The 25,513-nt window shown below is 34.3% G+C and overlaps 4 protein-coding genes, 1 long non-coding RNA gene and 1 other non-coding gene across 8 annotated transcripts; 4 read left to right on the forward strand and 2 right to left on the reverse strand.

Annotated features, from left to right (window-relative positions):
• The first annotated feature begins 2,036 nt into the window (after nucleotides 1-2,036).
• LOC133688830 (uncharacterized) lies at nucleotides 2,037-5,859 on the forward strand. The gene is made up of 3 exons (XM_062108447.1): nucleotides 2,037-2,332; nucleotides 3,240-3,578; nucleotides 4,981-5,859. Exons 1-3 carry the CDS (start codon nucleotides 2,117-2,119, stop codon nucleotides 5,506-5,508), a joined length of 1,083 nt encoding a protein of 360 aa, XP_061964431.1. The 5' UTR covers nucleotides 2,037-2,116; the 3' UTR covers nucleotides 5,509-5,859.
• A 493-nt stretch (nucleotides 5,860-6,352) lies between these two features.
• On the forward strand, nucleotides 6,353-11,521 carry LOC133688909 (histone-lysine N-methyltransferase ATXR4). Of its 2 annotated transcripts, none has more exons than XM_062108554.1 (7): nucleotides 6,353-6,757; nucleotides 7,151-7,206; nucleotides 7,556-7,784; nucleotides 9,459-9,528; nucleotides 9,617-9,796; nucleotides 10,190-10,261; nucleotides 11,150-11,521. In XM_062108554.1, the coding sequence occupies exons 1-7, from the start codon at nucleotides 6,401-6,403 to the stop codon at nucleotides 11,266-11,268; spliced, it is 1,083 nt and encodes a 360-aa protein (XP_061964538.1). In that variant the 5' UTR covers nucleotides 6,353-6,400; the 3' UTR covers nucleotides 11,269-11,521. The 2 variants fall into 2 exon arrangements, with proteins under 2 accessions (XP_061964538.1, XP_061964539.1); XM_062108555.1 differs by having other exon boundaries at nucleotides 6,355-6,757; nucleotides 7,658-7,784.
• TRNAG-UCC (transfer RNA glycine (anticodon UCC)) lies at nucleotides 11,482-11,553 on the reverse strand. Its single transcript has one exon. It is a non-coding gene; the product is annotated as a tRNA-Gly (tRNA).
• Nucleotides 11,554-12,791: 1,238 nt separating this feature from the next.
• LOC133689300 (fatty acyl-CoA reductase 2, chloroplastic-like) lies at nucleotides 12,792-15,477 on the forward strand. Its single transcript, XM_062109113.1, is given in 9 exon segments — nucleotides 12,792-13,141; nucleotides 13,229-13,336; nucleotides 13,450-13,645; nucleotides 13,732-13,832; nucleotides 13,957-14,155; nucleotides 14,305-14,466; nucleotides 14,573-14,654; nucleotides 14,759-15,156; nucleotides 15,236-15,477. Coding segments are annotated over 9 exon segments (1,674 nt in total). The 5' UTR covers nucleotides 12,792-12,879; the 3' UTR covers nucleotides 15,402-15,477.
• On the reverse strand, nucleotides 14,521-15,318 carry LOC133689301 (uncharacterized). Its single transcript, XR_009841292.1, has 2 exons — nucleotides 15,183-15,318; nucleotides 14,521-15,001 (listed from the first exon to the last, which is right to left on the reverse strand). It is a non-coding gene; the product is annotated as an uncharacterized LOC133689301 (long non-coding RNA).
• Nucleotides 15,478-20,195: 4,718 nt separating the features above from the next.
• LOC133689012 (lipid phosphate phosphatase delta) lies at nucleotides 20,196-25,111 on the forward strand. Of its 2 annotated transcripts, none has more exons than XM_062108713.1 (8): nucleotides 20,196-20,647; nucleotides 20,776-20,871; nucleotides 20,961-21,035; nucleotides 21,171-21,301; nucleotides 21,749-21,852; nucleotides 21,942-22,070; nucleotides 22,977-23,035; nucleotides 24,638-25,111. In XM_062108713.1, the coding sequence occupies exons 1-8, from the start codon at nucleotides 20,486-20,488 to the stop codon at nucleotides 25,046-25,048; spliced, it is 1,167 nt and encodes a 388-aa protein (XP_061964697.1). In that variant the 5' UTR covers nucleotides 20,196-20,485; the 3' UTR covers nucleotides 25,049-25,111. The 2 variants fall into 2 exon arrangements, with proteins under 2 accessions (XP_061964697.1, XP_061964696.1); XM_062108712.1 differs by having other exon boundaries at nucleotides 20,200-20,647; nucleotides 22,920-23,035.
• Nucleotides 25,112-25,513: the final 402 nt, after the last annotated feature.

Below are 25,513 nucleotides of genomic sequence, written 5' to 3' on the forward strand. Positions count from 1 at the left end.
TATATATAGCAATCAAAAGTTTGAGGATCAAATTTAATATAATCAGCAAATAATGATATTTCTGAATTTTTCACAACTTCTGGAAAGTATTTTTCGCCTAAATTTTCCAGGAAAACACTTTCCTGAAAACCAAGCCAAATTTTTCTTTGATTGGAAAGTGTTTTCCGTTGACCAACTTTTTTAATGACAAACAAACACATAAAAGTTTGGAAAGTGGTTTCCTGAAAACTACTTTCTGAAAAATAAACACAACCAAAAAGGAAAACACTTTCCTGGAAACCAAGTAAAATTTTTCTTTGACTGAAAAATGTTTTTTGTTGACCGGAAAGTGTTTTTCTTTGACTGAAAAATGTTTTCTGTTGACCGAAAAATATTTTCCGTTGACTACCTTTTCTAATGGCAAATAAATATAGAAAAATTTAAAAAATAATTTCTTAAAAGTTACTTTTCAAAAAACAAACATGGCCTAAATCAAATAATCACTGGGATTAATATGAACTAATTTCTTGAAATCTGTGAAGGTATTCATTTCATGATTAATTTGTGAGCTCCATCCCTACACGTTTCCCTTTTCTCCCCTGTATATTTCATAATTATTAAAAAAAAATTAACAATTATTTTTAATATTAACAAATTAAAATGATATAAATAAATAAAAAATATTTAAATTCCTGTCAAAAAGCGTTTCGATCTCATTCCTAAACAATACCTTAATTTTCTTGCACTAGCCCAGATGTATCCCCTTGTGCTTTTTCTTGGGAAACCAGCTATTTTAGATACTGGCACATAAAATTTAAGATTTTAATATGATAACACAGCTTGTGCTAGCTTGTTGTGCTTCCAAGACCAAACATATAAAGAACTTATATTTAAAAACATGATATTAAGTAAATATCATATTTATAAAATACAATTTTATTATCTAAGGTGAATTAAAAAAAGAAGATTGATGTTAAATTTCTTTATATATTATAATTCAGAATCGCGACATGGTATTGTGACGGACTAAAACTATGCTACTTCATTAATTTTTTAACTTATATTTTTACACGGGTATCTTTTAATTTAGTGTGCTATCTATTTTCATTAATTTTTTAAACTATACTTTTACACGGATATCTTTAATTTAATTTATTGTGCTATTTTTTGTTAAAAAAAACCTGGAAACCTCATTTTTCATCCTGATTACTTTAATTCTTCTTTTATCCTGTTGTAACTAATTTTATCATCTTATAATTAACTTACCATTTATTTTTTTAACGGGACCTTCTGTAAAAACTACACAATTTCTTGTGACAAAAATGCCAAATCCTCTTCAAAACAGCATCTTTGCACTGCATAAAATAACAGAAAAAAATGACAAACCCAGATAAAAAGTCTAAGTTGAAAAGCATTAGAAATCGAATTGAGAAAATTGTTAATTTGGAATCCATTCGAGAATTGATGGATGAGTTTGAGATTGGTTCAAGATTTCTCCCTCGTTTCTTTTTATCTTTTTTTTTATTCACGTGGGGTATCCGGGTCAGGTTGTGCGCACCTCGACTAATCCTCACATGCCCTGAAATTAACGATGAAGTAAGTCTCTAGTGGCCATCAATATTTGTAATCACAAGACTCAAACTTGAAATTACAGGAGAAACAAATCTCTTAATTCCAATCTTTTACCTTTAATCCCTTGTTTTTTTTCTTTTCTTTTGAGAATGCCTTTTTTATTATTTTAAGCGAAAAAAAAAAGGTAAGCAAGAAGCAAAAGCTTGATTGAACAAGAAAAAAAGAACGATCAACTTCAACAAAATACTTTACAGGTTAAAAAGCAGTTCCTTAATTCTTTGCACTTTTGCACCCTCTTCGTATAAAGAACAGAAGTGCAGAAAATATTTTAATGAAGTGTTCTTAGTTACAACACCGAAAGGGAAAAAAAAAAACCAAAGAAAAAAAAAAGAAAGAAACTTAAATAAAAGAATTGAGCAACACGCACCGAAACAGCGTGTGCATAAAGTTGAAACCCAAAGAAAGACTCCCTTTAAGTACACTTCCTCTCGTCTCTGCACTGCTATTTCCATAATAGCCACCACCCTCTCACCTCTCTCTCGACAAACGAGAAGAAAGAGAGCAAATGAGTCGTCTTGCACCGTTATCAGAGGAACCCATAAACGAAGATGAAGAATACAGCACAAACTGTTCAAAGAAGAAGGGTTACTCATGGAAAAACTGGCTCAAGACTCATTTCTATCTTGTTTTCAACAAAAAATCTGACCTTAAAGTTCTTCTAAGTGTTCTTGGATGCCCTCTCTTTCCTGTCTCCATCCATTATAAATTACCCATCAATGAGGTACGTTGTTATGTTCTATGCATATGAATGCATGTGGTTTTAGATCTTTTTTCTTGCAGAAAAGGAAATAAAGTTAGCTCATTTTGATCTATTGGTGCACTATTTAATTTCAAAGAACATGTAGTGATATTTGCCTTTCCTAGATTTGTTGTACTTTCGTCAAAATGTCTTTAGGTTTTTCGCTTTGTTCTTGCTGCTTAGGAGTTCTAAGCCAAGGTAACCAATGTTGTAAGCCCCAAAACAAAAAATGAAGGAAAGAAAGTAACCACTCTGTGGTCATTTTCTGAGTTCGGGTGATCAGTGCCTCACTGGCTCTCCACTGAGATAGATGCCTCAAAGCCCCCACTAAGAAACAGGCCAATTAAAGAATATATAAAAAGAAAAAAGAAAAACCTCGAGGGCCAACATTTTGTGGGTCAAGTAATTAATATAGCTATCAAGTACATGTGGAAAAGTATAAAGCGAAAGGGTTAAGATTATAATTAGGGTGTTCTTCTACTGGGTCAACTTATCAATTCGAAAAATTAATGATTGGAACGAGGGTCTGAATCTTTTTCATTAGAACTTGAGGAAAGTTAACTGGTTAAAAGTTGGTCTAGAGGAGAGCGGTGATGTAATTTTCTTTGAAATATATACCGCAAGAAAAACTAAAGATCATAGAGAGTGAAAACTGAAAAGTGTGCTCCTACTTAATTATTATTATTATTATTATTTATAATTGCTAGTACTTAATTCAGTATTAGTGAAAACTGAAAAGTGTGCTCTTTTTTCCTTTTTTTTTTTTTTTGTATTTTGAAGGAAAACATTTAATACAAAAGATTATGTCTGGTGAAAATTTAGATGAACTTAATAATTACTACTGATTTACACTAACTGGCAACAACCGTAACACGTGTTTAATTAACAGGTATCCTCCTCAGCTCAATACATTATACAACACTTCAGTGCAGCAACCGGTTGCCGGAAATTACAAGGAGAAGTGAAGAACATTTTTGCTACAGGAAAAGTTACAATGGCCATGGTTGACGAGCTTGGTGGCTCAGCTATGGCTGGAGCCACTACAGTTGCAGAAAAGGGGTGTTTTGTAATGTGGCAAATGGCCCCTAACAAGTGGCTAATCGAGCTAGTTGTTGATGGTCATAAAGTTGTTGCTGGTAGTGATGGCAATGTGGCTTGGCGTCACACTCCTTGGCTTGCCTCTCATGCAGCTAAAGGTGGAGTTCGGCCTCTACGCCGAGCTCTTCAGGCAAGTGGTACTGATTAATTATGCCAATTGGGTTTTAATTACTTCATGTTTTGGTTGTTGCAGTTAATTCATTTTTGCTTTGCATGTGTAGCTACTAGTAATAAATAGGAGTAATAATTATTGATGCACTTTTGTCTTATTCAATTAATAATGAGTGATCTAACTTTGGATCTTGGCTAGTGACTAAATAGAAAGAGTAGGGGTGACCCTGAAATCATCACCTCTCTTTCTCTTTTATATATATATATATATATATATATATATATATATATAGGAAGATCAGGTGGCCATATTGTCTTAATCTATGTAGATATCACAGGGCAGGGCAACCATATAAATATCTAGGGAAGTCTAGCATTGACACAATGCCAATAATCATTAGGGTTAATCGAATTTGAATAAAATAGAAAAAGAAAGAAAGATCCATGAGGAAGTCATTAGATTCAAATCTAATGGCCTCATGGCCATCAACATTGTGTTACATTGACGTTAAATATGGATATGCTGACGAATCAGGTCACAATGAGTTGGGGTGGTGATTTTGGTTGAGAAATGTTCTTCCACTCAACAGTCCCTTGTCAGTAGAATCAGAATGAATAGTTCAGATGAAAAAGAGTAAACCGATTGCTTGAGTTTACTATTTAAGAAGCACAGATTGGTTGGTTGGTCTCCACTGTGATTTTTTTTACTCTGATCATGTGGGAGCTATCTGAGATTACGTGCCTGTTCATGTGCTACACATATGCGACTAGGTGCTATAGGTGGTCCCTGTTCAATTTCATACCTCATTTTACCTGAATCAAGATCCAACCACCCCCAAGATGCCGGGTCTTGGTTCTCCTTTGTCAAATAATGGAGTCAGTTAAATCACATTTTGTCAGAAAAGAAACCAATGCTAGCTATTTAATGGAGATAGACAGCGGTAGTTTTTGACTGTGATGCTCTAGGCACAGGCATCAAAAGCTACTCTACATGTGATCATTTATTAAAAAGTACCCCTCATTTTTCTGGGATTGAAAAGAAATGTGTTTCATTTATTAATTTTAACATTGTTAAGTAAATGCATAAAGGTTTGGGCTGTCTTCATAATTCTTCCTCATAGCTCTTTGAGACACCATTTTAGAGGTAATGACCCTTTGCATGAGGTTTGAGTGTAACTTGGAGCAGATTTTTTTTTTTGACAATGAACTTGGAGTAGATTATTGAATGGGTGAAACAGTTTTGAACTGTTCATGAGTTTCGTATTATTGATTGTTACCATTTTGAAAATATTCTTGGCTTTCAATTCTGTGGAGTAAAAATTAAAGCAGTACTTGCAGAGGTGATTAAAACACAGTACGAATATATGGAGTACCATAAAAATCTCAAGTTGTTAATGTTCAAGATGGAATAATTTATGCAGGGACTAGATCCCATGGCAATATCAGCTGTGTTCTCTCCAGCACAATACATTGGAGAAAAGTGTGTCTCAGGCACAGATTGTTTCGTACTGAAATTGTCTGCTGATCAAGCAGACTTGGCTGCTCGAAGCGATAGCACAGCAGAGATGATCAAGCACATAATATTCGGCTACTTTAGCCAAAGAAGTGGCCTGCTGGTGCATCTAGAAGACTCGTACTTAACCAGAATTCAGTCTCCAGGAACCTACCCCACATATTGGGAAACCACAATGGCAACAAAAATCGAAGACTATCGGATAGTGGAGGGTGTGATGATAGCACATGGTGGTCAATCAAGTGTAATGATCACAAGGTTTGGGGACAGCTTGAAGTCAGGTCTTTCGATCACGCGAATGGAGGAGACATGGACAATCGATGATCTTGCATTCAATGTACCTGGACTCTCAATGGACTGCTTCATCCCTCCCGAAGAAATGCAAAAGGACTATCCAGAGGAGAATCTTGACTGGAGATCACCATTGCATCGATGATCATCTTCTGGGGCACGACAGAGCTAAATACTTGTGCAAGTGTGCTTTATACACACACATATATAATATATACTCTTTACCTATGACTAGTATAGTAGAGATGATCTTTAATCTGTGTGAATAATGAATATACATATTATGTAGCATACTTTAAGCTCCTTTTGTTTCCTTGAAAGGAGACTTCTGCATCCAGGTCTACTGGTAATGAATATTTTTGTCATGCAGAGTGCAGACTCCCAAGTCACACCAAAATTGTATACATATTTGCTCGATGGAGAGTCCTCGATCCTTTGAATTGTAATTGAGCTTTTATATCCTTAATCAATGGATCCTAACAGTATTTTCTTTCTAGCTGTGCTACCATTTTTTTCTGGCTATGCTATTTTCTAAATTTTTTCATGCTACTTTCCCATATTTTTCTTTCAAGCTGCAGCTATTTTTTTTCTTTAAAAAAAAAAAGAGTTACAAGATGGCATATGCTGTATTGAAAAAAAAAAGGAGTAATGTTGATATATTGTATATATAAAGATATTATTGTCAAGACTTAAGATATGAATTCTGTAATCTTATTTCTCACTTTTTTTTTCTAATTTTTTTCTTGAAGATGTTCTAGAAACACATAATATCATCATTTAAGACAATAGTGTTGTAATTGGATGTTGCTTTTTAAAATATTTTTTTATTTAAAATTATGTTAAAATAATATATATTTTTTTATTTTTTAAAATTTATTTTTAGTATTAACATACATTAAAATTATATAAAAATAAAATTTTTAAATAATTTTTTTTTATTCAAAATTATGGTTGGTACTCGTACTAGTCCCATGCCATGTTTGTGTATAGAAGACAAGAAGAGAGATCACATGAGATAGAAGTACCATTGAACCAAAATGTCCCATTTAGTCCGTTATAGCCGTTACCTTTCCCGCTTCAAAACCCCACATTTCCCAAGATCCCAACATTCCACACTTCCCTTCTCCACCACCACAGAAGATTACAACAAACCTTCCCGACCCGATCCGCCTCCGATTCGAGTCGCACTCACTGAGTCAGCTGGTCGAGGCGTGTTTTCCACTAGGAAAATCGGTGCTGGAGATCTCATACACACTGCAAAACCTATTTTGGCTCATCCTTCTCTTTCGACTATTAACACTGTCTGTTATTTTTGCCTCAAGAAGTTAACTTCGACCGAGTTTCATGGAAAAGGGGTTGCCTTTTGCAGTCAAGAGTGTAAAGAGAATGCTAAGGTATACTGGGACTTGCAGTTTTCGTTAAATAGGCAACGGATATTGGTCACACAGTAAAATACCCATAACCTGTTTGATATTTTGATTAAGAGACAAAATTGGTTTATTGGCATGGCGTGAGAAATAGCTCAAATTTGATGCGTGATTAATGTAGACCATATTTTAGTTAACTGGGTGCGTTTTACTAGTTCTATTTGCAGATAATAAGTGCAATTCAGCTTAAGAGGTTGAATTATGATTTTAATCAAAGGTGGGTCACACACACACACACTTTGTACTGTTGAGAAGTTGCTTCCGTTTTGGGGCTTTCTTTGCTATGATTTTTTATTGGATGTTTCCTGGCCAAGGACTGGATTTCATAAACTAAATTTAAGTTTCTCACAACTTTTTCAGGTGTTTTATGAAGTTGAGACGAAAGCAGATTGGTTAGCTTTTGATGACTATTGTCGGTATGAAGGTTTCTCAAACCCATTTCATTTGACTTATTTGTATCTTGATGATGCCTTGATCTCATCTTGATATCTTTAACTAATAGCATTAATGTAAGCCTAATTTCTAATGTCGTGCTCTACTCTACTACAGTCTATTATGAGATTTAGCGATTTACTCAGTGGCATCGAGAACAACAGATCATTTATTTAATCAACAGATCATTTATTTAATAATTGCAGAGCCAGATATTCTTTAATTGTACTCGTTCCTCCTCTTAACTTCTTGTGTAAAAGAATTTTATATCAGTGAGCTTTCAGGTTCCATTTCCTTTCATTAGCTCTTTCCACAGTTGCTCTTTTGTTGCAGGGAAAACAGAAATGAAATGCAGTACTTATCTTCCAAGGATCTGACTTGTAGGGCATTTGTTTTTGTCTTGTATTCTTACTCGTTGATTCTGTCATCATGTAGTAACAAAGGTCTAAAGTATCCACTTCTTGTAAAGCGGTTGACTTGCATGGTTATATCAGGAGCTGCATCTGCTGAAAGTCTTGACATACTTCAACCATCTAATTTATCTCATGAGATGGTTTTAGAGGTGAGGACTTTACATGAACCTTTTATTTGTGATACCACACATATGCTGGATAAGGTGTTATAGGTTGAAATAATGCTGCACAAATAATGGCATTTTATATGCCACTTGATGTGGTTTGAGCTTGAAAAATTCACTATTCTTGTTGCTATGACAGAGAATGTTTGCCACACCTTTTTTCTCTTCCAAAAAAAATTGTGATGCGGATCTCTTGATCACGTAGTCAAGCAACCCCCAACGAAGTAAATAACAACCCGGAAAGTCGAAAAACCAGGTTTGATAGAACCTTAATCCAAAGGTAACTCTATACCTAAGAATCAAAGGTATTGGAAAAAGACTTTGATCTAGAGATAACTCTGTATTTAAGAGCCCTAAGTATGCGAATGACATCACGAAACCAATTAATCTTTGATAAGTCTATGTACGATCTTTGTCTCTACAAAGAAATTTTGTTTTGCTGCAAACAAACAAAAAGAAAACTCACTTTTATTCTCCAACTTGCTGCTAAAATTTGCAGCTAAAAAAAACATAATATAGTCTCTTCTAACTAACTCTAGTGGACCCCTTTTGGGTTGCAAGCTAATGGGCATAAACTAGTAATCAACTAACATAAGTCCAATAATGAAATAAACCCCCCTTAAACAATGTCTAATGGGCTAGAACAAACCTAAATTAAAAAAATAATTATTCAACGTTAAATAAATAAATAAATAAAATTGGATAATAAAAATAAAGTCTTCTAGCCAAAATTTCTCAATTTAGCTTGAATCTTCAATTTTCACACATTCTTGGCAGATTTTCAATTTTGATTTCAAACACGTCTTTCTCTATTGTATGGATGAATTATTGGGCCTACCATAAATAGTTGGTAAACTTGAGATGTGTAGTTTACAGCTCAACTTGAATCGCAACAACATTCCACTTGTAGCTCTGTATATGTCCCAAACAATACACAAAGACCTAGTCTGACAGATTTGACAAGATTTGTCTAGTAACTTCAACCCTCTGAATAATATGTTTCTGAATTCTATTTGACCTAAAAATTTATTAAAATATAGTTTCATGTATGAAGTATCTTCCTATAAAATTTCAGCTTGTTCTGATATACGGTTTGAGAGATATGTTTGATCTTGCAAAACTAGTCAACAAATATTTAAGGTCAAATTCGGACGTGACTTGGTTCGTATCAAATTCCTTTCTCTATTCTCTTGTCTGGGTTTCATAGGGAAATCCTCCTCCACACCTTTCTGCTTTGCTGATCAATGCATGCAATATTTGTAGTAATGAATAGAGGATTTGTTGTTAATTTGATGGAGTGCTTTTACCCGCTCATTTTTATTGGCCTTATTTGAGAGAGTTGAAAAATGTGTTAGCTTTATCAATCATATATTTTTCAATCTCCATTCTAGCCTTCTCAAATCTTGGAACAGGCTAATCATTTTTTGGTCTCTTAACTGAAAATGTTATGTTACTGTTGACAGTCTTTTGATAAAGCCCATTGTCTCGCTTTTGAAGTTAGTCTAGTACAGAACCTAAGTCCCTACTCGTATGATCTTTTAATCGGACTATGATTTTTGGCTCATAATAGATTGATATGTTTTGCTCTGTCCTCTTTCTTGATGGTATAGCTACAATTCAGTTGTGCGAAGATTATTATAATATATGAACATTTTACAGATGGAAGAGGGCTATGGTTTGCTGAAGAGTGGTTTTGCTATGGCAAATATTTCAGATGAACAGATGGCTTGTATCCTGGATAGTTTATCATTACCTTCTAATTTAAATTGCTCTGTGCTTACTGTTTTTGAATGAGAATTTGTCTTTGACATTATAAGTCCTCACCAAGGAATGGTACAACAGCATAATCGCACGAATTCGCATAAATGCATTTCGTATTGAATTGGCAGTAGGATCATATGAGGATCTTCTATCATCAGCTGCAGCCTGTATAGAAGCTGAAGCTGCTGTTGGAAATGCTGTGTACATGCTTCCATCCTTATACAATCATGATTGTGGTAAGTTCACCCTTTCCTTGACACAATGCTGGGGTATATTATAAAGGAATAGTTCATTTATTATTTGTTTCTGATAAATTCGTGCTGTTGGTAACTGGAGTTTTTGTTGAAGCATGACTATGCATAGTCAATTTGTGATATGCAAGTCTGCAGTTCATCTTATGTAGTACTGTCTTTGGTGATTCTATTGATAAATCTTTTCTCAAATCTTGAAATTTTAGTCATTGATCGGAAAATCATATTGATCTTTAACAAGAAATTAATAAACGGAGTCTGTCCACCCTACTGAACTTACCAGGATTTTTTTCAATTGGCTTTGCATTCAATCCTAACACATCTGCCATAGACCATGCCTGGAATTCATCGAACTGATCTATCAATTATTTATTGCAGATCCTAATGCACACATTGTATGGATAGACAATGCAGATGCACAGTTGAAGGCCCTTTGTGATGTTGAGGAAGGTTTGTCTAATGAAGTGTAGTTTTAATTTGTTGTCCTTTCCCCCCTCTATAAGTAGTAATTTTTTAATTTGATTTCCTTCAATGTCAAATATTCTGGCTATCGGTTTCAGATATTAGAGTTGAGAATCACTATAATTGTCTTGCTAGTCTTTTTTATTAGATCTCCACTACTCATGAAGGCTGTTAGCATTAGGGCTGTAGCTACTGTGAAGTCAGGGAGAGAAGTTGCTTACAGTCGAATGGTTTCAATGGATTTAAAAACTTTGTACATTGGTGAAGAACAAGAGAGATATGGCAGATGCAGATGAATAGAGTTTCAAGTTTTGGGGAGCATAAGGAAGAACGAGAGAGATGGTAGGCTAGGGAGAGTGTTGGTGGCTGTTTTGTTAAGAGAAATGGGGGATAATTTTGGGTTTAGGTTAACTGGTTAAGTATTTAATATATATACCCCTCTTTTTTTAGAGATATTAGGCTCTTTTTGTCTGGTCTGGTCCGGGTTAATGGTTTTAGTTTTTGAAACCGAAACCAAACCGAACTGAACCGAGTGGGTTTTATAGTTTTTAAATCAGTTTAGTTGGTTTTTCCTCCTGGTTCAGTGTTTTCAGTTTACTAGGTTTTCTCAGTTGATTGGTTTTTTTTTTACACCCCTAATTAGCATAGTTAAGCATTACTGGTTTGCAAAAATGGAGGCTTCAGATGTAACAAGGAAGTCGAGATTATTGTTTTGTCTCTACTCCCCCAACGACTTTTGGTAGCTAGTCGTGTGCTTGCTTTGAGCAGTTATACGACTGCAATTTGTGGGTTGGGCTTGCCTGGTTGTGGGAAAATCCGGCAAACTTTGTCATGTGAACGTTAAAATGACTTATAGCTTCTGTTGGTATCTTGCAGATGAAGAGCTCCGGATCTGCTATATAGATGCAAGTATGGATCATGATGCTCGGCAATCTTTCTTGCTTCAAGGGTTTGGTTTCAAGTGCAATTGCCTTCGGTGTTTGTCAGGGGATTAGTGGAATGCCATGCTTTTGCAAGAGAAAGATGTTGACGTGATGACGGCATGCTTGTTTGATCATTTTTAAGATGGTTTACGAAGCGAGAAAGTGTTTCTTTTCTTACCAGTGTACCCGAGAAAGAACTAAAAATAAAATTTTGCTGTCCTGTTTTACTCACAGCTCTTTGGTTTTCTCATGGAATTCTATGGTTTTTTTCGTGAAAAATAAGAATGCGTTTGCCGGGAGTCGAACCCGGGTCTATTGCTTGGAAGGCAATTATCCTAACCGTTGGACTACAAACGCTGTCGCTGGAGTTTGAAAATCACAAGTTTATAAAGAGTTTGTCATTTTTGTTGTGGGGGTATGAATGTAGAAAGAGCTAACAATGTCTATTGAGAAATCAGCACTCTCTACAAGTTGAACGTAGGTTTTTACTCTTTTTTGTTTGTTTCATTTTGTTTTTAAAAATATTTTTTTAAAAAAATTAAATTTTTATTTTGTTTTAAATTAATAGTTTTTGATATTTTTAGGTAATTTTAATGTACTGATATCAAAAATAATTTTTTAAAAAATAAAAAATATTATTTTAATATATTTTTAAATAAAAATTATTTTAAAAATAACTACAACAATGTTTTTAAATTTCCAAACACGCAAAATTAAAATATCACCCCCTCCTTTTTTATTTTCCGGAGGAATACCTGATTGAAAAAATACCTCATATAAAAGATTATTTTGGCGCTAAAATTGTTTTTACTCGGTCGTGTTGTGAAGGACAAAAACATCGTTATAATATAATAATATGTATGCCTTCATCGTGAATCATTGAACACTCTGTTTTTTGTGGATAATATCCTTAATGGGATTGCATTAAAATCAGATTAAGATACGACTCCGATATATTAGTTCCATCGAATCATTAGTTTTCACTTTAAAGACTTGAATCTCATTGTCTGATAAGGTAAAAACTCATAAATGGTAGGTTTAATCTGAGCCAAGCACATGGATACTACCCATCTACACACCCTTTCCTCTATTTTATGTCATAAAGAACTTAATTATGACCAACTGTAACCCAAAAAACAATAATGCAAAACTACATTTTCTAAACAAGAATTACTAATCAAATGAGGGATATAGAGAGACCTCCCGCCATCTTAGTCTTTAATGGTGGTGAATGTGAAGGGGTGGCAAAAAAAAAGCTCTTGTAGCTAGAGATTTTCTCCTATAAAAACATTGCCATGAAAATATATATACCTAACCCTCTTCTCCTTTTCCCTTTAACCAAACCAAGCCAAAACGTATGCCATCTTTATCTTGTAGAGCGTAGTTAGTTTACTAGCTTTTATTTCTGCTCTTGTCTAGATAGATTTTAGCTAAGGTTTAAAGCCAACCATCTCTTTAACTGTGAAACATCTTTAGTTTGTCAACTTTCTTTGTCCATGCATCTCGTGCTCTCTTGTTTCTTGATCAGTGAAAAGGGGGTCCATGTTCCTCAATTCTCCTTCACTTGCACGGTTGCACCTAATAGACTCATAAGAGTGTCTAGTAAGTGCGGCTGGTGCGTTCTGAGGTGGAGGAAGAGGAATTGTTTTTGTATATTGCCAAGGTGGTGGAGGAAATGCAATAATGTCTAGTGGATTTCCTTCAGTTTTAACAGAAAGATCAGCAGTGGGTAGTGATCAGGATCATAATGCAGCTGTTAGGGATTCAGGAAGTTTGGTTTTGTCTCCAAATGGAAAAGGGCAACCTGAAATTGCTGTTACGGACCTTGTGCCTTGTGGTGGACCAACTAGTTCTTTGGTGGAGATGCAAGATGGTATTGGCATTGTCAAATTTCTTAGAGGGAAATGTTTCTTCATCAGTGGTTCAACTGGGTTTCTGGTCAAAGGTATAGTGTTCTAATTAGATTTTCTTTGCCCTGAATTCTTTCTTCTTTTGATGATAATTAACACGTACCATATGCTAAAACCTGCAGTTCTTATTAAGAAGATTTTAAGGACCATGCCTGATGTGGGAAAGATACATCTTTTGATCAAGGCAAAAGACAAGGAAGCTGCAATTGCGAGATTGAAAAATGAGGTGTGTTCCTCTTGATCATTTCCTGTCTCCTAACTTTCATCGACTTATTCATCAATCGCAGAGGTTTCATTTATAAATGGTGAATGAGAATTTGATTTATCGTTTTTACTTGGATAATAAATGCAGAGCTATTCAAGTGCCTCAGAGAGACCTATGGGATTTCCTACCAATCTTTTATGTTGAGCAAACTAGTTCCTGTGGTAAGAAATGTCTGCGAATCCAATCTTGGGTTCAAAAAAGATTTAGCAGATGAGATTGCTAATGAAGTTGACGTAATCATTAACTAAGCAGCTAATACAAGTTTTGATGAAAGGCACGGCCTCTTTCCGTTCCTACCATGACAATTTTCTCTTTTCAAGCTATATTCTACTGTTGCATTGTGACCTTGTGGAAATGCAGGTATGATGTTGCTATTGATGTCAACACGCGAGGAACTTGCCACCTCGTGAGATTTGCGAAGAAGTGCCAGAAACTCAAGCTCTTCTTGCAAGTATCAACAGGTTAAGTTCTAATTTTATATGACATCTTTCACGAGGGTCTTCTAATGACAATCCTTCATGGTTTGCATGGCTAGAGAATCCAATGTCCCGAATAAGTTGGATTTTGGTTATTTTTTGGTTACAGCTTATGTCAATGGACAAAGACAAGGAAGAATTATGGAGAAGCCACTCTGTTTTGGCGACTGCATAGCAAGGGAAAATTCAATAATCTCTGAAAACACAGCATTAGACATCGAAAATGAAGTGAAGCTGGCCTTAAATTCCAAGGAAGATTTTCAAGAAAATGAAGTGGCTCAAAAGATGAAAGATTTGGGTTTAGAAAGGTGAATGATTCCAACTTTCCTTTTTCTTTCCTCTACAATTTCTGAAGGGATCGATATGAATTATATTGGTCAAGATGTAGTAATTGGGAAAATGGCAAGTAGAAGTGTATAAATTGTGACTTGAAGTGTGATAATTGACACCAAAACAGGGCAAAAAGATATGGGTGGCAAGATACTTATGTATTCACCAAGGCTATGGGGGAGATGGTGGTTGATAACACGAGAGGAGACATACCGGTTGTCGTAATTCGACCAGGTGTCATTGAGAGCACATGGAAAGAACCATTCCCAGGATGGATGGAAGGGAATAGGTATCTCTTATCGAACCTCTTATCATCACATTAATTAATTTCAATGATTCAATATTATTCTGTTCAGCTAAATGTATCTTTTATTCTCTTTCACCCTTTGTCTCAGGATGATGGATCCTATAGTTTTGTGCTATGGAAAAGGGTAGCTCACAGGTTTTTTATCAGACCCAAATGGAGTCCTTGATGTGGTAACTAGTGCTTAATTCTCATAATCCTATATTATTACAAGGAAAGTAATACCTCATCTTTCTTTACTTGTGAAGAATTGCTTCTTTCTTGAAATTCGTTGAAGGTCCCAGCAGATATGGTGGTTAATGCAACATTGGCAGCAATAGCTTGGCATGGAATGGAGCGAAAATCAGATATCAATGTCTACCTGATTGCTTCATCCGTTGTCAATCCACTTGTTTTCCAAGACCTGGCTACATTGCTCTACGAACACTACAATTCCTCTCCATACATGGACTCAAATGGCCGACCAATCCATGTTCCATCAATGCAGCTCTTCAGCTCCATGGAAGACTTCTCTGTTCATCTATGGAGAGATGTCATTCAGCAAAGTCGGTTAGCAGAAAAGGCCTCATCGGATAGGAAGCTGTCGCAAAAACATGAAAATATATGCAGAAAATCACTGGAACAAGCTAAGTACTTGGTCAATATATACGAGCCATACACTTTCCATGGTGGAAGGTAAGGACATATATGATTTACTTTACCTTTACATGATGCAAAGCTTAATCAATTTGAAAGGAAAAATGTATAAATGCAGGTTTGATAATAGCAATACTCAAAAATTGATGGAGAGAATGTCAGAAAATGAGAAGGGAGAATTTGGATTTGACGTGGGAAGCATTGACGGGATAGATTATATTACAAATGTACATATCCCAGGCCTGAGGAGGCATGTCATGAAGGGGAGAGGAATGCGTGGCTGAATGCCAAATAACTTTGTCAAACCATGTAAAAGTATTCCAGCAACTACTTGCAATAAGTTTGTCAGCATTAATCCTTTTTCTTCTCTTATGAACACAGAAAATCATGAAACGGAGGTATAGAGAGTAGTAGTGCATTTTACCTATAAGATCAATGTATGAATTTGTGAGCAAATCCAAACAGCATGTTGAAACTTTCCATCTATTTTGCAATATATATATATTGCAATGACTTCAATTCTGTAGTAAAAAAAAAGTATTTTTTCAGTCAGAATTTAAAGTAATTAAAATTAAAATTTATAAAAATTAAAATAAATTAAATTTAGGGGAAATGTATTTTTTAAACAAAACTTCATTTTTATTATTTCATTCAAAATTTTTTATGAACAATATATTTTTTTATCAAAGTCGTTTTCATCTGAAAATTATGTTTTCTTGATACATTATATGTCAAAGTTTTGGATGGCCACAATTGTTTTAACTCATCAATTAATGGATAAAAACAAACATTTATATTCTGACCTGAACTATTAGGACCGAATATGATCGTAGATAAAAACATAAACTCCAGCCTCATACACATCTCTGGTGACAAGTTGTAAATTATGATTATCATCGGCTAATAAGAATAAAGAGTAACAAATAACCAGAATGGATTGCATATGTTTGTACATAACCCAAGATGTATGTTCCTTAATTCCACTAAAAATTTAAGGATGCACCCTATTAAAATGTTTTTAGACTTTATTATCGAAAGGGTGCACACCATCACTCCATCCACTGTATCATGTGCTCAACAGTCTTTGATGACATAAATAACATTTACAGTCTAGGTGTGATTGGAAAGTATCTAAGTTTTTTTTATGTGTGACAATAGTCTTTCCCCTACTAGTTTTGGATTTATACGAGTATACCCACATGTTCTATACTTGTTTAACTTTGTATTTTCAAGGCAGTACAATATGCATAAGTTTAAACACATGTCAATTTTTTTTAATCCTAGGCCAAGAGGTTTTATCATTGATTTAACAATATAAAAGTTCTCTTTCAGCATATTCCCTTCAGGTAAAATGTTTCTCGTTCATTCAATAATTCTATTATAATCAGCCCCACTCAACCCATGATGTGACTTGATAGTGAACACTAGTGTAACGACCAATAATTTATTATGATTTATGAATCCATAATATAATGGTTCGTCGAAGTTTTTTAAAAGATCAAAAAACCCGGTCGCTTCTGCATTAGGTTTTTCATCTGCAATTAGATATTGACCTGCATAACCCCAATTCATTCTCATCGCATCCATAATCATATTCATATAAAAATTACTATTGTCATTTACAACTTTATACACATTGCTATAACTAGAAGTTGACCCAACCATCTTTTCTACTATGGTCTTGTGAGGAACATATGATTCTCCATGTGTAAACCAACACATGTATCTCTCCATAAACCTTTTTTTGTAGAAGATGCATCGTTATAACATCTGAATTGAGAATTTTTTTTTATTTTTACACGTTTACATAGACATGTAATATCATTTTCATTAGTATTTCTTAGATTAGATGGTGTGTAATTAATAAAACTCTGAACTCTATTACAATAATTCATTCTACGCAACTCTTCAGGTGAATCTCGATATATCCATGAATAATCATTTGTTATTATTGATGACAATATATATTAATCAATTATCTAAGCTAAATAAATAATATGCGATAATATATATAAGGATAGATATGTGATGATAAAAATTTATACAAGGATAGATTTATAATTTGATCAGATAATTTTTCCAATTTTAAAATTATAAAATGTCTCGCTGTTTTTTTCAGCCACATTTTAAATTAAGATTTGTTTCACTGTGAGCCGCTTGTGTCTTGCCCAAAATGAGTATCTTCTGGGACCCGGCTATTCTGGCTTGAACTACAAGACCACAGCTAAGCTCATAAACAAGCAGACAGATATTTGTTGGCTGCATTAATGTGGACAGCATTGGAGCGACCGTCACACCTGCCCAACCATGTCCCTCGGGCCCTTCTTAATTTTGTTTCACGTGGGGCCAATGCAAGTGTCCAATTAAGTCACTTTCAACCACTTTTTTATTAAAATTTAAATTGTTTTTTATTCCAGATTATTTTTTTAATATTTTTAAATTATTTTGATGTGCTAATTTTAAAAAATAAAAAATATATTATTTTAATATTTTTCTAAATAAAAAATATTTTAAAAAATAAATATTAGCCATGCAGACCAGTGAAGAGATTGAAAAGCAAACCAGAACTTTTCTTTTTGGATCAGGTGTTAAAAAGCCTCATTTGATGTGTTGGGATGGGGCATAAAAAAACCGGCGGTCTAGGTATTAGAAAAGCTAAGGAAAATAACGAAAACTAGGATGGGGTTTATTAACACAACCGGATAAACTCTGGGTGCAGATTTTGAAAGGAATTTCGAAAAATGCTTGAGAAAAACTAAATTAGTAGATAGGATGGAAATAAGGAGATCCATAGCTAGACTTCCGCCGATCATTGAAATGAAATCTCACAGAAGACCTGTTTTCTCGCTGGTAGCTTTGTTGGGAAACGCTAATCCTGGTGGAGGGTTGGAAAAAAGAGGCGACGAGAGGTGCTAACCCCGCCACCAACAGGGTAGGATGGACGGTACGGTTATAGGTCGAATCCTTGCACCATTCTTGTGGATCATCTGGCGTGCTTAGCGCATGATGGGAATAAGAAGAATATAGAAATATCAACGGGATATGGAAATCGTCACAATCACTCTGTATCTTGCCCACTTGCCTTAGTCTAATGTCAATTTTTCAACCAAAAACAAAATATGAAATGTCAGTTGAAATGGTCAGCTATTTCTCTTCCGTTTGAAGTCAATTACATATAGATATTGTACACGAGTGAGACTTGACCATTTTGGTCAAGTTTGCGGGGCAGCCATGAACATTCCAGGAACCTTCTCAATAAAAAACAACTCTTATTTGATAAATTCCTAGAGAAGGAATTAGAAATTTAACATTATTTGGACGTTAAGATTGAGCTCTCTGTGAAACTTACATTATATTTGGAAATTTTAAGAGGAGGGGAGAATGATTAAAGAGAGAGGAAGAAAATAAGGCCCTTCTTGTTTTGATTCATAATAACGTGAATGGAAGTATATATATATATAAAAGAATTCCATTCTAGTTCTTCAATGTTTAAACCTATGATGATTTTAAATTATGTCAAGTTTTTTAAACTGATTCTTACATATCAATTATTATTGCCCCCCTCCCGTGCCCTCCCCTCCCTCCCTCTCTCTCTCTCTCTCTCTCTAAACTAATAAAATATAAATAAACATACGTGTTTATGCTGAACCACATTACTTTTTCTAATTTATGATATATGATATTAAATTAAAAATATTATAAATAGAAAAACTATAAAGTTTAATTTTTAATAAATTAAACATTAAAAAATAAAGTGGGGATAAAAACCAATTACATGAAAGGATTCAAAATAAAAAATTATAATTAAAAAAATAAAGATAAAAATTAAAATAAAAAATAAATTAGAAGAAATCCAAACCAATTTATTTATATATATTTTTTTAAATTAAAAAAAAATATTGTCCTAATACACACACATACTGGCTATTTGACTTATGCTCCATCAAGGGTTATAATTTTTTTTTTTTAAAAAAAACATGGCTTTGCAAGCTACTTTCATAAAAAAAAAATTATAAAAAATTCAAAGTATAAATTAAAGGACTTATATAGAAGTATCAAATTAAATAAATTAATAAAAAAATTATTAATAATAACTTAAAAAACCTATCATCATCGTCGTGTTTCTTATGTACCACCACTATTTTGAGTCATTTTTAGCAGCTTTGCAGCTACTTCAATGATACCTAAAGGTTAATTTCAAACTTATGCATCATGCATACTTGTGTTGCGATGTTTGAAATGTTGTGGGTTTGTGACCGTTGCATGACAGCCTTAGGGTAAGATGCCATTGTAGGATTTATTTGTAGATAGAATAAAGCCAGAATTGACATATTACAATGAAGCTAGAGGATTGAGTTGTAATAGATTTATTCTAGATATAGGTATTGTTTGAGAACGCGGTTTAACTCGTGTTCTTAAAAAAATTGAAATTTTTTTTTATTAAAATTTAATATGATTTTTATGTTTTGAATCGTTTTGATGTGCTGATGTCAAAAATAATTTTTAAAAAATAAAAAAAACATCATTGACATGTATTTTAGCACGAAAAATTATTTGAAAACACTCACAACCACACTACCAAATAAGCTCATAATGGTTTGATGTCATTGTGAAATTTATGTGTTGATATTATTTTGAATTGCAATTTTATTTGATGAATTAAAATTTAATAAATATTCATATGCAACAATATATATTTTGATATATTATCATACAAGCAAGGTTAATCATTACCTTTTATGTGTAAGGTTAATTATTATCTTTTCATAAAGTATTGTAAAATCCACAAAATATAAGTAATTTTTTTTATTATATTTAGAGAATGTTTAAAAATATAAGAGTTGTTGTTTTTTAAAGTATTTTTTATTTAAAAATATATTAAAATAATAATTTTTAAAATTATTTTTTATATTAATATATTAAAATTATTTGAAAACACCAAAATTTTTAAAAAATAAATAAATTTTTTTTAAAAAAATACCTTTTGAAACCAAAAAAATAAAAATAAAAAGTCTAGTACCGTTAACATGTAATTTTAGTAGCACGAGCTAAAATGTTAATATTACTAGTTTCCTTTCCTTTTCCTTTTTAAATTTATTCAACCTTTTTGTTTTTCATCCATACAATTTTCTTTTCGTGTTTGTCGTTCGTTCTTCCGCCTGCCAAATCCACCGAAGCCCTGCCGGCTGCTTCCTTGAAAAGAATTACAATAAAAAATTAAGAGGAAAAAAAGAGAGGAGAGTAAACATTCAAACCTGCCGAGTCCAAATTCTTTCTTGCGTTGGCTGGTTCTGTTGTTTTCTCCTTTTTGTTTACTTTCTTTGATCCCTCTTTTTTAGGAGGGAATTTAAGAGATACTGATTAATTAATGGAGAGCATATCATTATGGCAAGGTTTGGCACTTTGTGGGATTGTGTCGTGGATTGTTTTATCTTCATCCCTTGATGTCACTCGAAAGCTTAGAACTTTGGTCCAACCTTGGGTTTCTCACCATGTCATCACTGGCACTCCTATCATCCTCCAGATCCAGGTTTCTATCACTTTTCATCAATATAAACACAACCCAGATATTCTTCTTTTGTATTGAATTCTGTGTGTGGGATTTATTTTTTTATTTTTCTCTTTTTTTGTTGCATTTTTTGTTGCTCTCATTTGCAGAAATATCAGCATGGATTTTTGGATGCTTTATTCTCTGGATTATCCTGTGTTGTTTCTGTGCCTTTCTACACTGCTTTTCTTCCTTTGCTCTTCTGGGTATGCTTTATTTATTTCTGTTTAGAGGTTATTTTGGATTTTATTGTTGTTTTGGTAATAATTGATTGGTTTTTGGGTTCACAATGTAGAGTGGGCATGGCAAGTTGGCTAGGCAAATGACCCTTTTAATGTCTCTCTGTGATTATTCAGGAAACTGCATAAAGGTACTTATTTACTTTCTTTCTTACCCGATCCATGCCATTCTTTTGCTGTTAATGTCTTTGATTTGGAAGATGAACTGTAAGGCTACAGGCTTTCTTTATTTTATCTGCTCACTGTTGATATTTTATTTATCATAGGATGTGGTATCAGCTCCTCGACCCTCTTGTCCTCCTGTTAGGAGAATAACTGCCACAAAAGATGAGCAGGAGAATGCTTTGGAATATGGATTGCCTTCTTCCCACACTCTTAACACAGTTTGCTTATCTGGGTAGTCATCTTCCTCCTTTCGTACTCATCTTTGCAATGTGGTTTTTGACATGGGTTATAGGATTTACCAGGCATCTGATCGTTTTGTGTTATTCAAGTAATTGAAGAATACCAGTAGCTAATTTATGAGGCATTGTGCATGTTCCAAAGAAACTAGAGAAGTTTTTTTCCCTAGTCAAGAATACTGAATAATACTTCTGTAGCTAAGCTCCTGATTATTGCTTATTGATATAAAGCTGATCTTTCTTTTTTCTTTTTTCTTTCGTCTCCCTTCTATTTTCAATTTTTTCAAGGTTCTAGCAGTGGTATGATTGTAATATTAATTAGTTGGTTGTTGTCTCCTCAAAAACTCAAGTGTGGTTATTATATTGCTTTGAAATTTGCACCTCAACATTCTACAGCATTTTTATTATTGGACTAACTGTACTCTCTTTAAATAATTTTCCAGATACCTATTGCATTATGTTTTATCCTATACCCAAAATGAAGATGCCTCTTTGAAATTTGCGGGATTTGCCGTGGTTTGCTTGATTGTTTGCCTCACTGGTTTGGGTATGTGTAGTTGTCTTTCATAATTTTTGGCAGCATTATCAGTTTTTCCTTTTAGATTTTCCCAAAATGAAAATTATTTTTCTTGTTAGGAAGAATTTACCTCGGAATGCACAGTGGAATTGATATCATAGCTGGTCTTGCTGTTGGTTTTGTGATCCTTTCCTTTTGGCTATCCGTCCATGATTATGTCGACAGTTTTGTAGTCTCGGGACAAAATGGTATGTAATCTTGTGGTTCTAGCATTCATAGTTTTCAAATTTTGATTTGCTGAAGCTACTTTTAGAACTATTAAATTGTTTTCAAGCCAATCAAGTGGCAAAAATTTATGGAAGGAATGCATGTTTGATGAGTATGATTAAGCAAAACCTTCACAGAAGAACGCTACCTTCTTCCCATGTTATCATAATTCTAGAGTCCTTTTCCCTCTTCAGTCTATTCACATTTGAACAAATTCCCATATGAGGCTTTGAATACCAATCAAAATTTCTGAATAGCCCATCAGCTCCAAAGTTGGTGAGCAAGACATGAAATTTTTGACAAATAGGAAGACTGTTGGAGACAAACCAAGATACATGTTTGGAGAAACATGAAAACTCTATGGATGCCTCTAAGGATGCCTAGTGCAGAGCCAGCAATCCTAGAATGAGTTAGTTGGATGAACTTCATACAACCAATACCAAGATGGAATTTTGCCTGCTGGCAGGTTACAAATGATTGTCCTCAAGCTTTCTTCCTCTCAAAGGGAGAAAAGGTATGCAAATACCGGTATCCCATTATATTGAAAAGAATTTGAGGGTTCTAATTATTTACCCTCTTTAGGGACACGCATCTTTTTACTGAATCGTGACTCAGGATATTGTTAATAATTTGATTGGGGTTGTTTAGGTTACAGGGGATGATTCTTTAGTGCTTGAATTATGAATTTTGTACTTACTTTTGACCTCACCTTTCAAAGAAGGTATAACATGAAATCGCACTCCCTGTTCAAATACCAGCATCAAAATTTTTAATCTGGATAAATTTGCAATTGTTGTCTTCTCGTTATGAATGTACTATTTCACTTGCAGTGACAACCTTCTGGGCCGCCCTAAGCCTTTTATTGCTTTTTGCTTATCCGACTCCAGAACTTCCAACTCCAAGCTTTGAGTTCCACACAGCCTTCGATGGTGTTGCATTTGGAATAGTAAGCAATCACTCACCCATTAACTTTGGAATAATGCTTAGCTTTATTTGTCTGCCTTTTCTGTTATATCAATTATCATGCAGTGGGAAGTATTTGCACTTTTATATTTCCTTATGATCATCAGTCTTTGAAATAGGAAAAGTTGAGAGTCTACATTGTTGAGACTTGAGAGAACATCCTGAAAGTAGAAACAGTAGAATTTTGGAGGCATTTTGATTAACCTTAATAAATATTAGAAAATAAAAATCTCACTAGAGTGAAACCGTGTTCCATGCATAAAGGAAAATATATTTAGCAAAGTAAGATAAATAATTCCACCATTATCTTTCTGCTGATTATTCGTGAAAGGGAAGGAAAAAGGTACTTGGACCATTACTAATCTTGGCATAGAACAAAACCATTACTTATCTTGGCATAGAACAAAACCATTACTTATCTTGGCATAGAATGAAAAGGCAAAGGCTAGGATAGTGAAGATAGTAAGAGAGTTAGGGGTGAGAGGAATTATTGTCTCAGCATGGAAAAAGGAATAAAATGGTGTGACAACAAAGGGATAAAACAAGGTAGGTGGAAAATTCCACAAGGTTCTTGTCTCCATGATGACAATGCAATAGCTTGCCTACAATGCATCTCAGCAATCACATAGTGCCAAGGAGGAACTTGATGCTGGGAATTAATGATGCACATTCTTGGAAACAATTCTTTAAAGGCTAGCACAAAATCATTTAGGATATAGCCAAGAGTGAGAACATGTATCGGTGCATGTAGTGGGAAGAAAATAGGGGGAAAAGTTTGAGGCTTGGTGTATGTGATAACATGAATTACAAATTCAATTTCAAGATCATAAAGCTATTTTGGGACATAATAGATGAAGATAGTGGGGATAGAGGGGGCATGTCTCCTTGTACTTCTTGTTTTAAAAATACAAAAATTCACTCCAAAAAATGTCCTGGAGATATTATTTTTATCTCTGTCTCTTCAACCAAACACATCTATTTCTTTTGTATCTGTCTTTTTTGTCCTTGGACACTAACCAGGTGTAATCAAAGACCGCACATAGAATGCATAGAGAAAAGGAGTGTACCAATGTATAAGCCAGTCCTCCGGTTCAATAATGAAGCATCATGAAGTATCAACTTCCTAAAATTGTTTAAAATTCCCCTCTCCTTTCTCACCATGGTGAAGTCTCTTCATTCATCATTCTTTATTACACAATGAAATCTCTATCAACTATTAGATAGAGATTGCTGGCACAATGAAACTACTTGCAGACTGTGCACTGCCTTATCCTTTGAGATAAATTTTTTATATACTAATTGTGGTTATGTGGTGAGAACAAAGAACAGCCATGCATTCTATGTCTTGAGGCTTGAGTATTCCTGTCAATTAATTTTAGTAGCAGAACATGGATGTCATTTAGATACTATTTCTTTTTTAACTTGCAGATGTCAGTGAAGTTTTTATCAAGCATATCTTATCAAGTCTGAAATACCATTTTATTACTATTATGAAACAAGCTACTTAGTTAATATTGATTTTACTACTGTTATGAAACAAGCTACTTAGTTAACATTCATGAGGTAAATTTGCAATATTTTTCAGGTGGCCGGCGTCCAGCAAACTTACCACCAGTTCCACCACGAATCAGTGCCCCGCATATTTACACCACAACTCCCTCTTTCGGCCTTTCTTGGAAGAATGCTCGTGGGGATACCAACAATACTCATTGTGAAGTACTGCAGCAAGGCGCTGGCAAAATGGATCCTTCCTATTGTATCAAACACCTTGGGCATTCCTATAAAATCAACCAGCTACATCCCCATGCTAAAAGGATCAGTTACTGGTAAAAAGACGGAAGAGCTTAAGCAATCAGGTTATATTAAGAAGTTACCCGTTTTCTCTTATCAGGGCGCATTTGATGTTGACACGGGCATTAGATTCCTCCAATACTCAGGCCTCGCTTGGTCTGTGGTGGATCTTGTTCCATCTCTCTTTTCGTATCTGAGGTTGTAAAGAACCTAGGGTGAATTTATCATACCTTCATCTTATATATAATTGCATAATTTTTTTCGTCGATGATGACACCTCTCCCTTGGCAACTGATCTTGTCCAGAAAATGCCTTTGCTCATTTGCAGCCTCTACCCTCTGATTGCTTTCTTGTGGCCTCTTTTGTCGCCAGGTGGCAATTGTAGTAGAATCAGAATTTTGGGCAGGTCCTAGGGTGAATGTCGCAATCCATTTTAGAGTCGTAATAATATAGTGTGCGTGTGTTTTCTCTCTCGCAGAAGTCATAATGTAGCTAAACACAACATCAGTGCTGATGACTCTGGATTAGATCATTTAGGCAATCTTTGGGTTTCCACGAGGACTTGAAACGTGCAATGAGCATAGCTAATTAAACTGAGGGGTTGAAATTTACTTGCCCTTGGCGAGAAATTAAAATCCAAGTGGTGATCGTTTTCAATTTCAACGAAGCA

Source organism: Populus nigra, chromosome 3 (genome assembly GCF_951802175.1).
Source record: "Populus nigra chromosome 3, ddPopNigr1.1, whole genome shotgun sequence".
NCBI classification, from domain to species: domain Eukaryota; kingdom Viridiplantae; phylum Streptophyta; class Magnoliopsida; order Malpighiales; family Salicaceae; genus Populus; species Populus nigra.

What these genes read in the sequence shown, in the direction of transcription:
- LOC133688909 (XM_062108554.1), top strand. Translation starts at nt 6,401, where the DNA reads ATGTCCCATTTAGTCCGTTATAGCCGTTACCTTTCCCGCTTCAAAACC. An exon ending in GCTTTTGATGACTATTGTCG is followed by an intron (nt 7,207 to 7,555) that starts GTATGAAGGTTT and finishes CTTTTGTTGCAG; the next exon opens with GGAAAACAGAAATGAAATGC. An exon ending in CTTATACAATCATGATTGTG is followed by an intron (nt 9,797 to 10,189) that starts GTAAGTTCACCC and finishes TATTTATTGCAG; the next exon opens with ATCCTAATGCACACATTGTA.
- LOC133689012 (XM_062108712.1), top strand. Translation starts at nt 20,486, where the DNA reads ATGGAGAGCATATCATTATGGCAAGGTTTGGCACTTTGTGGGATTGTG. An exon ending in CTATCATCCTCCAGATCCAG is followed by an intron (nt 20,648 to 20,775) that starts GTTTCTATCACT and finishes TCTCATTTGCAG; the next exon opens with AAATATCAGCATGGATTTTT. An exon ending in AACACAGTTTGCTTATCTGG is followed by an intron (nt 21,302 to 21,748) that starts GTAGTCATCTTC and finishes ATAATTTTCCAG; the next exon opens with ATACCTATTGCATTATGTTT.
- LOC133688830 (XM_062108447.1), top strand. Translation starts at nt 2,117, where the DNA reads ATGAGTCGTCTTGCACCGTTATCAGAGGAACCCATAAACGAAGATGAA. An exon ending in ATAAATTACCCATCAATGAG is followed by an intron (nt 2,333 to 3,239) that starts GTACGTTGTTAT and finishes TTTAATTAACAG; the next exon opens with GTATCCTCCTCAGCTCAATA. An exon ending in CTCTACGCCGAGCTCTTCAG is followed by an intron (nt 3,579 to 4,980) that starts GCAAGTGGTACT and finishes TAATTTATGCAG; the next exon opens with GGACTAGATCCCATGGCAAT.